This window comes from Salvelinus fontinalis, chromosome 9, assembly GCF_029448725.1.
Source record: "Salvelinus fontinalis isolate EN_2023a chromosome 9, ASM2944872v1, whole genome shotgun sequence".
Taxonomy (NCBI): Eukaryota; Metazoa; Chordata; class Actinopteri; order Salmoniformes; family Salmonidae; genus Salvelinus; species Salvelinus fontinalis.
In genome coordinates, this window is record NC_074673.1 from 20,135,171 (window position 1) to 20,147,449 (window position 12,279).

Here is a 12,279-nt window from a genome sequence, read left to right on the forward strand (position 1 = left end):
TCTTTCTCTCTCTCGGAGGACCTGAGCCCTAGGACCATGCGTCAGGACTACCGGGCATGACTCCTTGTTGTCCCCAGTCCACCTGGCCTTGCTGCTGTTCCAGTTTCAACTAATCTGCCTGCGGCTATGGAACCCTGACCTGTCCACCGGACGTGCTACCTGTCCCAGACCTGCTGTTTTCAACTCTCTAGAGACCGCAGGAGCGGTAGAGATACTCTTAATGATCGGCTATGAAAAGCCAACTGACATTTACTCCTGATTATTATTTGACCATGCTGGTCATTTATGAACATTTGAACATCTTGGCCATGTTCTGTTATAATCTCCACCCGGCACAGCCAGAAGAGGACTGGCCACCCCTCATAGCCTGGTTCCTCTCTAGGTTTCTTCCTAGGTTTTGGCCTTTCTAGCCGCCGTGCTTCTACACCTGCATTGCTTGCTGTTTGGGGTTTTAGGCTGGGTTTCTGTACAGCACTTTGAGATATTAGCTGATGTACGAAGGGCTATATAAAATAAACTTGATTTGATTTGATTTGTCATATCATCCCGTTACCGGGATTGCAGCCATAAGAAGTTTGTCTGGTCTTGTTAAAAAAAGTTTCAAATAGCACCCTGTTTTACTTTAGACACTTCATTCCTTCCTACATACATACATTTACACATAATTAGGCTCATAAAAATTGTCTAAGGTCATCCCTTTATACTGATCTGAGAGCATATGTTTATAACATTGGATAATAAGCTACAAGGAGACTTAATCAAGCAGACAAATGCAACGTCAGTATTTTTATGGTCTAATATGGTATATGTTATGAGCATAATAATAAGTGACTTTTGGAAACAGAGTTGTGGATTTGATTAATAGACCTAGGTCTTTTTTATCTGTTCAGCACCTAAACTAGTGCATGGCTTTAGTTTTTAATGAATTAGTGCATAACATCAACAGCAGGAATGAAGACACAGACGATGATGAACCATCCACTATGTTTATTTCAATGGGCATGCCAATGGCAGGGTCTGAATTTATTGCGCAACCTTTTCCGTGATAAAGATGGGACCAAGCTGAACATCTCCCTCCCATATATCTGAGGAGAGAGCAGACACAAGGACAGGAGAGACATTACACATATCCAAAAGTAGCCTTCAGCAGCTGGACAATACAAAGACAGCTAGGTTAAGAACATCAATATCCACTCACTGTTTATCTGCTCTCAAAAGTTACCTTTATTAATAATTATTATAGTGGGGAATAAAACACTTTCAAAAATGGATTTTAGGAGCAGCAAACAGTGAGCAGATATTGACCTTTCAGAAATTCAAACATTCTCTGCAAGTATTTTTGAGGTTTCCACATTGTTGTTATCTTAAAAAGCAGACCTTTGTTGCCTCATACGTACTTGCTGGGTTTTGATGCTTAGTGGTATCGCGTCCCTTCCTGTTGCTACAGGTGGAGTCACAGCAGCCACACACTCCATCATTTCCACCAGCCTCCCTCCACCTGTTAACAAACTGCATCTTTAGGGCTACATTCGATCAAACCAGCATTGCAGTATTGATGTAACATAATAATACCTTTCATGTATTGCATAACATACGCTGTGTCATCAAGTATGAACATTTCTTTCATTAATGTAACATGTATTTGACCCAGGTGTAGAACGCACACACTTACGTATTAATGAAGGAGCAGGCCTTGTACTCAAAATCAATAGGGAAGGTGATTGTGGTTGCCTTCAGGTGACAGGTAATGAAGATCTGTTGGAATTTACCAAGAACATGGCCATTGTAACAATTAAAGCATAGGATAAATACCCAATTTTAAAAAATTATGTCTCATGTGATATGTTTCCGTGTTATTTGTTAGTATTATTTCTGCTTGCCTGCATACCTGCCCTGTGAGGGATAAATAAAGTAGCATTGAACTGAATGAATTAACTCACCATGTCGAGCGTAGCGGGATAATCTGAAGCAGCCTGAACAGGTATCTTTGTTTTCTGTGGATAAATTGGGTCACTCCCCTTCTGGCTCTGGAACCTGAAAGCCTCCACCTGGAAATACAGCTTGTAGTCTGCGGAACGAGGCATGAACTGGGAGTGGGAACCTGTCATTTTGGCATCGATCAGACACCTATGGGGGCACAGATGGTGCAAGGGCAGGGGCGTGGTAGGGGGAAGCTTTAGCTGGGCTCACATTTAACAACATGACAGTCAGTGCACTCATTAAACTGCCCTGGTTGCCCGCACAACTCAAGCATAGGCATTAGATGTTGCCTCAGTCAAGGTTACTCATCACACTTTGCACAGTTAGGGCCGGTTTCCTGGACAGATCTTAAATTACATCACAAATAGGATTCTTACATGAATCCAGAATAAAAAACTTCAGAATACTGTTTTCTAGATCCAGACCGTGGAGTCCTTGATTGTGTGTCCCTGCTCAGATGTTGAATGCATCAACCAATGACAGATTACTATAGCATATGATGTGGTTAGCTGATATGTAAAATACCTATCCAGGCATTGTAACATCTAGTATGCGTCAGCAACGTCTGAGCAGGGGAACATGACTCTTGACAGCGGCAACATGTCAACATAGTCAGCCCAATTCTGATCTAATACCCAATTATTGGCAAAAGAGCTGATCTGATTGGTCAAAAGACCAATTAGTGGAAAAAGATCAGACCTGTGCTGCATGTGTAAACACAGCATAATTACATGCACTATGTGAAGGTGGTTTTGATCTGAGGTTGCTTCAGAAGCCTCGTATGGACCACAAATATTCAAGCATTGTATGTATGAGCACAGACTGGAGCAAACAATCAAAATAAAACAATGCAGAAGATAAAAGCAAACATTCAAAATAATTGCAGTTAATAAAATATTACCCCATAACAATATTATTTTGCAACAGAAAGCCAAGTTTGGACAACCATTTCATGCATGTGAAATTAGTTACCTAATTCTGGAATAACTAATTTGGAAAAGGAAAACTTTAACTTTGAGCTCTGTCAGGGAAAGCAGGAAACCTAAACTCAGCAAAAAAAGAAACGTCCTCTCACTGTCAACTGCGTTTATTTTCAGCAAACTTAACATGTGTAAATAATTGTATGAACATATCAAGATTCAACAACTGAGACATAAACTGAACAAGTTCCACAAACATGTGGAAGAAACAGAATAATGTGTCCCTGAACAAAGGGGGGGGTCAAAATCAAAAGTAACAGTCAGTATTTGGTGTGGCCACCAGTTGCATTAAGTACTGCAGTGCATCTCCTCCTCATGGACTGCACCAGATTTGCCAGTTCTTGCTGTGAGATGTTACCCCACTTCCACCAAGGCACCTGCAAGTTCCTAGACATTTCTGGGGGGAATGGCCCTAGCCCTCACCATCCGATCCAACAGGTCCCAGACATGCTCAACGGGATTGGGATCTAGGCTCTTCACTAGCCATGGCAGAACACTGACATTCCAGTCTTGTAGGAAATCATGCACAGAGCGAGCAGTATGGCTGGTGGCATTGTCATGCTGGAGGGTCATGTCAGTGACCCTCTAGCTAGTTAGCGGTGGTGCGCGCTAATAGCGTTTCAATCTGTGACGTCACTTGCTTTGAGACCTTGAAGTAGTGGTTCCCCTTGCTCTGCAAGGGCCGCGGCTTTGTGGAGCAATGGGTAACGATGCTTCGTGGGTGACTGTTGTTGATGTGTGCAGAGGGTCCCTGGTTCTCGCCCGGGTCGGGGCGAGGGGACGGACTAAAGTTATACTGTTACATTGGTGCCGTGACCCGGATCACTGGTTGCTGCGGAAAAGGAGGAGGTCGAAAGGGGGTAGAGTGTAACCGATGTGAAATGGCTAGCTAGTTAGCGGTGGTGCGCGCTAATAGCGTTTCAATCGGTGACGTCACTTGCTTTGAGACCTTGAAGTAGTGGTTCCCCTTGCTCTGCAAGGGACGTGGCTTTTGTGGAGTAATGGGTAACGATGCTTCGTGGGTGACTGTTGTTGATGTGTGCCAAGGGTCCCTGGTTCGCGCGAGGGGACGGACTAAAGTTAAACTGTTACATCAGGATGAGCCTGCAGGAAGGGTACCACATGAGGGAGGAGGATGTCTTCCCTGTAACGCACAGCGTTGAGATTGCCTGCAATGACAACAAAATCAGTCCGATGATGCTGTGACACACCGCCCAGACCATGACAGACCCTCCATCTCTAAATTGATCCCGCTCCAGAGTACAGGCCTCAGTGTAACGCTCATTCCTTCGACGATAAACACGAATCCAACCATCACCCCTGCTGAGACAAAACCGCAACTCGTCAGTGAAGAGCACTTTTTGCCAGTCCTGTCTGGTCCAGCGACGGTGGGTTTGTGCCCATAGGCGACGTTGTTGCCTGTGATGTCTGGTGAGGACCTGCCTTACAACAGGCCTACAAGCCCTCAGTCCAGCCTCTCTCAGCCTATTGCAGACAGTCTGAGCACTGATGGAGAGATTGTGTGTTCCTGGTGTAACTCGGGCAGTTGTTGTTGCATCCTGTACCTGTCCCGCAGGTGTGATGTTCGGATGTACCGATCCTGTGCAGGTGGTCTGCCAATGGGAAAACGATCAGCTGTCCATCCTGTCTCCCTGTAGCGCTGTCTTAGGCGTCTGACGGTACGGACATTGCAATTTATTGCCCTGGCCACATCTGCAGTTCTCATGCCTTCTTGCAGCATGTCTAAGGCACGTTCACGCAGATGAGCAGGGACCCTGGGCATCTTTCTTTTGGTGTTTTTCAGAGACAGTAGAAAGGCCTCTTTAGTGCCCTAAGTTTTCATTACTGTGACCTTAATTGCCTGCCGTCTGTAAGCTGTTAGAGTCTTAACGACGGTTCCACAGGTGCATGTTCATTAATTGTTTATGGTTCATTGAGCAAGCAGTGTTTAAACCCTTTACAATGAAGATCTGTGAAGTTATTTGGATTTTTACGAATTATCTTTGAAAGACAGGGTCCTGAAAAGGGGACGTTTCTCTTTTTGCTGAGTTTATATTGTCATTGACACAGTGCGTTATTCTGAAGTTAAACCTGCCTCCTTCTTGGTATAGTTTATACCCTCACTTAGACCTGGACTAGCTCAAAATGTATTTCTAGAAATCAGACTGTTAATTCCAGATTAGTTAAAGTCTAGGACTATCCTAAACAATTTTTTGAGAAATAACATGTTCATTAGTCCAGTTTAAAAGTGTATTTAAATCCAAGATTAGGCTATGTCCACGAAACCACCCCTAGTGTTGACTGAACCCCTTCCTTTACTTACCCATGATTCTCAATGAAGGCGTATCTGGGATTGGCGTTTATGTTGGGTTCCAGGGTGGCCACACAGCTGTCCACAAAGATACGCAGGGGGACGTGGAAGTACTGCATGACAGAGGCCTCGATGTTCACCATATCACCCAACACGTACATGTTACCGGCCCTCTCATACTGCCAGTCAGCTGCCAAGAGAAGTTGTTACATTACATTTGCTATTGATACTAACATTACCGAAATGAACAGGTTAAGCGTACTCCTGGTCTAAAAAGTACACTCAATTAAGAACTCGATGGAGAAACTCCACTGAAAGTTATTTTTAGCCCAGGAAAAGCCCAAATCTGGGTCCGGGAAATTGGCTTTTTAGTGTGGACCCTCTCTACACTGCATTTGTACCCACCAGTCATTAACCTCATGGAGAAGTACAGGAGTTCCTCTGCATACTTAGCAGCGGAGAAAGGGGTCCAGGTTGGGATCAGGGCCAGGCTGCTCACATTGTGTTTCCTGGAGAAGAGAGACATTGTTTTACAAATGTTTTTTTTAAATGTGTTGTACATCTGTATAGGAATCACCATAACTGTTTTTAATATTAATTGTGTTTTAAATTAAGAAGCCAAATAAATGTCCACTGTGGGTGTGGTGAAAGTATGATAACTTTAATGGTAGTGAAACAGTGTAGTACTGTATTCACCTGCAACTAGAGACTCAATCCAATCACACCTGCATTCTAGTATATATATATGTAATATAATATGATATAATATAATACATATATAATATAATACTATAACATAATAATATAATATATATATATATATATATATATATTATATTATTATGTTATAGTATTATATTATATAGTATTATATTATATATATATATATTCTGAATTAAGTTGTCAAAAAAATATATATATTAGAATGCAGGTTTGATTGAATTGAGTTTACCCACTATTGCTAGTGGGTTTTGGCTACACTGGGTTGAGGTTATTTCCTGAAATACTTCAAGTCTGCTTGATTTATCTTATACTACATGCTGGGTGGGCAGGACTGGTACTTTTGGAACTGTTTTATTAGTTCCTGTTGTGGCAGTCAAACTAAATCAGTCTGTACTATTTGGACCTAGGTCTGCTCTTCCCACCTTGGATAGTGGCACTCAATAATGATCATTGCGTCATTTGTCCTGATGAGGGGGGTGTTTGCCAGAGGTTTGGGTTTGTAAAACAGAGTGAAGATGTAGATGAGGGAGTTGGTAGTCATCTGGGAAACAATCACAACAATATTAATACATTCACAAATGTAATTAAAATAGATAAATTTACTATGGACAGGACATGTGAGATTGTGAGGAATGTGAGATTTATTTTATCCAACCATTTGTTCAGGTAAATTGACAACTAACTGCCGTGTACAATAATGCCCTACATATAATATAAATACCTGGGCTTGTATTATTTTTTTACCATTTAGCACTCATTTGGGGTTATAATTTTTCTTTTTTCTTTTCAAATAATATAAATACAGTTCATGACTATCATTATCATCATTATAATACATACCCTTAGCTGGCTGCCGCATGACTGCAGCGGAGACTCAAAGATGAGCACCTGGTTGATATTGTCGAATGCAGTCATAGGGCAGTCTCCCAAAGTGAGGTCTTCTAGCTGGATCAACTGGCCGATCCCCAGCAGGTCGTGCTTCGCTTCCACGTGGACCATGTTCTCCCTGCACTCAGCCCTTACTGAATTGGCAGCCACAGGGGTTCTCGCCTCTGAGCTCCCAATAATCTTGGGCTCTGGCTTTGGGTCCAGAGGATAGCTCCAATCCAAGGGTGTATCAAACTTCTGCTTAGCCTGGGTTTGGTCTTTTGGTGGGATCCTGGGCTTCTGATACGGTGGTTGCTGAGGCTGCTGAGGTGACGGACGATTGGGTTTGAAGGCTGGCCAATTCTGAGCAACACACAGACAGCCAAGCATGGCCACTGCCACGAGACAAACTACACTCCACTTAATCGCCATGGCTTCACAACAAGAATTGATCAGCAATGTTCACTGGATGATGTGAAGTGGATGAAGGAGAAGTGGCCACTTTTATAACGGATTGAGCGTTGTTTACTTATTGGAAACCCGCCCCCTCCTCATTTGAACATTCCCTATTAGCTCTGAGGAGTCAAGGTTTTAGCCAATCAAATGCTGTGGCTGATGGTCCTTTAATAGCAGACTATTCAAAGCAACTTCTTAATACCAAAAATGTTATGTTATATTATCAAAGTTTCAAGATTTTTGTTGTTAAAAAATGCTTTTTCATCAGAAATAAATGTTTTTGGGTACCTTTATATGTGTGTTTGCTAAGTTTGCTTTATATATAGATGCCACAAACGTATTTTTTCTATAGTTAATATATTAAAATGTTACTTATGTGTCACATTTGATCGACTTTCGACATCCTTTTCAGTAAGAGTTCTCTTATATGTGAGTTATATTTTGTAAGGGGGATACAGTATATAGCATTTTGCAAAAATAACATATACTGTAATTATGATATATTATATATGAACATATACAAGTCTATATCATGATTAGATTAAAGAAACACACTAACCTTTCAGTCATTCTTAAAGAGAAACTGCTGGTTGCAATAATTTGAGATTATGTATTTATTGAATGTAAAAATAGATTTTTCATGTTACTTTCACATGGGGGTAGATTAAGTGAACGCGAAGCAGACTGCCTGGGTGAATGACCTCTCACACTGTGTATACTTGCAAAATTGACATTTATTGACATGCTGCGTGTCGGTCAGTAAGACCTCTGTCAAGGCCACAGTCGAACACACACAAGATCAACACAGGAGACTGCCCACTGGGCACAAACTGGTTGAATCAACGTTATTTCAATGTAATTTGTCAACATATTGAGACATGGAGTCTATGTGGAAAATACATTGGATTTGCAAAAAGTTATCAACTTTAACTGTTGTTTTGAGGGTTAAATTTAAACCACAGGATTATGTCTCATTAAATAAAGGTTAAATAAAAATATTATTTAAAAAATGTCATCATCATAACCAATTTTCACATTTTTTTCAGCCTACGTTTCGCTTCAGGGTTGGGTTTTATTTGAATGTTACCAACCACCAGAATGGCATTGTTTATTGATTAGAAACAGATGAAAATGTATTCCTCTTCGTGACTGAGATGAGCCAAACAGCCTTGTGTCCATTTAACCACCTGAGCCATGGAGCAAATACAAATAAAGGGTGCAAACTTAGTTTTTTTGTACCCAAGCTTTTTTTTACCAGAAAACTATCAAAATCCATTGGATAATTTGTCAATTTTCACTTATTTTTTGCTAGTATGTATGAAGAAAATATACACTGAGTGTACAAAACATTAAGAACACCTGCTCTTTCCATGACAAAGACTGACCAGGTGAATCCAGGCGAAATCTTTAACCCCTTACTGATGTCACTTATTAAATCGACTTCAATCCGTGTAGATAAAGAGTAGGATACAGGTTAAAGAAGGATTGTTAAGCCTTGAGACAATTGAGGCATATATGGTGTATCTGTGCCATTCAGAGAGTGAATGGGCAAGGCAAAAGATTTAAGTGCCTTTGACATCCAGCCAACTTGGGCCAGCATCCCTGTGGAACGCTTTCGACACCTTGAAGAGTCCATGCCCCGACGAATTGAGGCTGTTCTAAGGGCAAAACTCAATATTAGGAAGGTGTTTTGCAAACCCGCTCCTCCCGGTGCCCCAAGATGGTTTTGACCACTTGAGTTTTTCTTCACTACATGCTCCAATACTTTGATTGGTGTAATGTTAGCTAGAAACCACAAGTGTCTATCCAGATAATGAAAAGGCACCCGCAAAAGAAAATTCAAGGAACTTAGTTGTCATTTGTGTTGTGCATGCTCATGAGAAAAGTCATTGCTAACCACATCCCGGGTTGACTACTCCTGGCTAACATTTCCGTCCCGTAGCAAGCACCATCTAGCCTGGGGCTAGCCCATGCTAGACCCATCTCCCGGCTAGGGCTCCTGGGCTACTCCTGAAGCCCACTCCTCGGCTACAATATCCGGACCCCTTCTACTGCCGGTACGGGGCACGGAACCCCGCCGATCCTTCACGACTGGAATCCCGACATAATCTGCCCGAGGATCCCAACAGGCCCCTCAGACATGACGTCCCCTGAAGGCCCATTCTGCAAACCGCGGCCCGCTAGCTATCTATAGCAAATTGGACTGTTAGCTGATCCACCGGCCAGTTTCTTGGACCACTATACCCATTTTGACAATTGAACTTGGACTCCTCTGCTACTTGGAACCCTTTTCGTTTCGTTCACTCTCTTTGTTGTTTTTGTTGTTGTTTCAGTGTTCAGTTTATTTATTGAATTAAAATGAACAGTTACCACGCTGCGTTTTGGTCTCCTGCCTTAGACGATCGTTACAGAACTACCCACCACCAAAGGACCAAGCAGCGTGTAATGGACTCCTGGACATGGGAGGAAATATTGGACGGCAAGGGACCCTGGGCACAGCCGGGAGAGTATCGCCGTCCGAAAGAGGCGCTGGAGGCAGCTAGAGCGGAGCGGCGACACTACGAGGAATTGGCTCAAGGTAACGTGCACGAGAGGCAGCCCCAGAATTATTTTGGGAGGGGGCACATGGGGAGATTGGCGGAGTCAGGTAGGAGACCTGAGCCTACTCCCCGTGCTTACCGTGGCGAGAGAGTGACCGGGCAGGCACCGTGTTATGCGATGAAGCGCACGGTGTCCCCAGTGCGCACTCATAGCCCGGTGTGCCACATCGCAGCTCCTCGCATCGGCCGGGCTAGAGTCGGCATCGAGCCAGGAGGGATGATGCCGGCTCAGCGCATCTGGCCTACAGTGCGTCTCCTTGGCCCGGGTTATACTGCACCAGCTCTACGCACAGTGTCTCCGGTTCGCCAGCACAGCCCAGTGCGGCCTGTTCCAACTCCCCGCACTTGCCGGGCTACAGGGGGTATCCAGCCAGGACGAGTTGTGCTAGCTCTGCGCTCGAGACCGCCAGTGCGCCTCCACGGCCCAGTGTATACGGTGCCTCAGCCAAGGACAAGGCCTCCTGCATGTCTCCCCAGCCTGGCGAGTTCTGTGCCTGTGCTAAGCCCTAACCCTCCTGTGCCTTCTCCCAGAGCCAGGCCTCCTGTGTGTCTCTCCATTCCAGTGGTGATCCATGGTACAAAGCCTCCAGTGATGATCCATGGCAAGAAGCCTCCAGTGGTGATCCATGGCACGAAGCCTCCAGTGATGATCCATGGCAGGGAGCCTCCAGTGGTGATCCATGGCACGAAGCCTCCAGTGATGATCCATGGCACGAAACTTCCAGTGATGATCCATGGCACGAAGCCTCCAGTGATGATCCATGGCAAGAAGCCTCCAGTGATGATCCATGGTACGAAGCCTCCAGTGATGATCCATGGCACGAAGCCTCCAGTGGTGATCCATGGCACGAAGCCTCCAGTGATGATCCATGGCAAGAAGCCTCCAGTGGTGATCCATGGCACGAAGCCTCCAGTGATGATCCATGGCACGAAGCCTCCAGTGATGATCCATGGCAAGAAGCCTCCAGTGATGATCCATGGCACGAAGCCTCCAATGATGATCCATGGCAAGAAGCCTCCAGTGATGATCCATGGCACGAAGCCTCCAGTAATGATCCATGGCACAAAGCCTCCAGTGATGATCCATGGCACGAAGCCTCCGGTGATGATCCATGGCACGAAGCCCCCAGTGATGATCCATAGCACGAAGCCTCCAGTGGTGATCCATGGCACGAAGCCTCCAGTGATGATCCATGGCACAAATTCTCCAGCGAGGATCCATGACACGAAGCCTCCAGTGAGGAGTTATGGCACGAGGCCTCCAGCGACGCCCGTCAGTACGGAGCCTCCAGCGATGCCCTCTAGTCTGGAGCCTCCAGCATCGTCCTCTAGTCCAGAGCCTCCAGCGTCGCCCTCTAGTCCGGAGCCTCCAGTAACGCCCTCTAGTCCGGAGGCTCCAGCGACGGGTTTCAGTTCGGAGCTTCCAGAGTCTCCCTCCTGTCCGGAGCTGCCAGAGTCTCCCTCCTGTCTGGAGCTGCCAGAGTCTCCCTCCTGTCCGGAGCTGCCAGAGTCTCCCTCCTGTCCGGAGCTGCCAGAGTCTCCCTCCTGTTCGGAGCTGCCAGAGTCTCCCTCCTGTCCGGAGCTGCCAGAGTCTCCCGTCCCGCACCAGAGCCGCCACCGCGGTGAAATGCCGACCCAGACCCTCCCCTATAGGTTCAGGTTTTGCGGCCGGAGTCCGCACCTTTGGGGGGGGGGGTACTGTCACATCCTGACCTTAGAGATCCTTTTTATGTCTCTATTTTGGTTGGTCAGGGAGTGAGTTGGGATGGGCATTCTATGTTTTGTTCTGTGTGTTCTATTTCTATGTGTTTGGCCTGGTATGGTTCCCAATCAGAGGCAGCTGTCAATCGTTGTCTCTGATTGAGAACCATATTTAGGTAGCCTGTTCCCACCTGTGTTTGTGGGTAGTTGTTTTTTGTTTTGTGTAATGCACCTTAGAGAACTGTTCGTTTGTCGTTTTTTGTTTTTTGTTCAAGTATTCGTATTTATTAAAAGTATTATGAATACTTACCACGCTGCACCTTGGTCTTCTCTTTCTCCCGACGACATTCGTTACAAACACTGGATAACATTAGCTAGCTAGATAAAGTTAGCATGCTATCTAGCTACACTGACAGCTATCAGTGCCCTATTTGTGGATGCTTATCAACTTTATGCGGAAATTCCCGCACGCAATTCACAAATATGTATAATCAGCCTTCGTCATTCTTCGGGGGTGAAACTCAAAGTGCATTTCCTCTCTATGACGGGAAATTACGTTGAAATAGTGGCGGCTTCTTCCTTTATTTTCAGTTTGTCTACAAATTAATAATTGTTATGTTGGATTCATATCTCCATCTCAACCAAAAATCTAAAATGTATA

General features: G+C 44.7%; 1 protein-coding gene across 1 annotated transcript; it reads right to left on the reverse strand.

Moving 5' to 3' along the window:
• Positions 1-972: 972 nt before the first annotated feature.
• LOC129862226 (zona pellucida sperm-binding protein 3-like) lies at positions 973-7,346 on the reverse strand. Its single transcript, XM_055933660.1, has 8 exons — positions 6,835-7,346; positions 6,417-6,535; positions 5,677-5,780; positions 5,284-5,461; positions 1,941-2,127; positions 1,673-1,755; positions 1,398-1,498; positions 973-1,085 (listed from the first exon to the last, which is right to left on the reverse strand). The coding sequence occupies exons 1-8, from the start codon at positions 7,291-7,293 to the stop codon at positions 1,024-1,026; spliced, it is 1,293 nt and encodes a 430-aa protein (XP_055789635.1). The 5' UTR covers positions 7,294-7,346; the 3' UTR covers positions 973-1,023.
• Between the last annotated feature and the right edge of the window lie 4,933 nt (positions 7,347-12,279).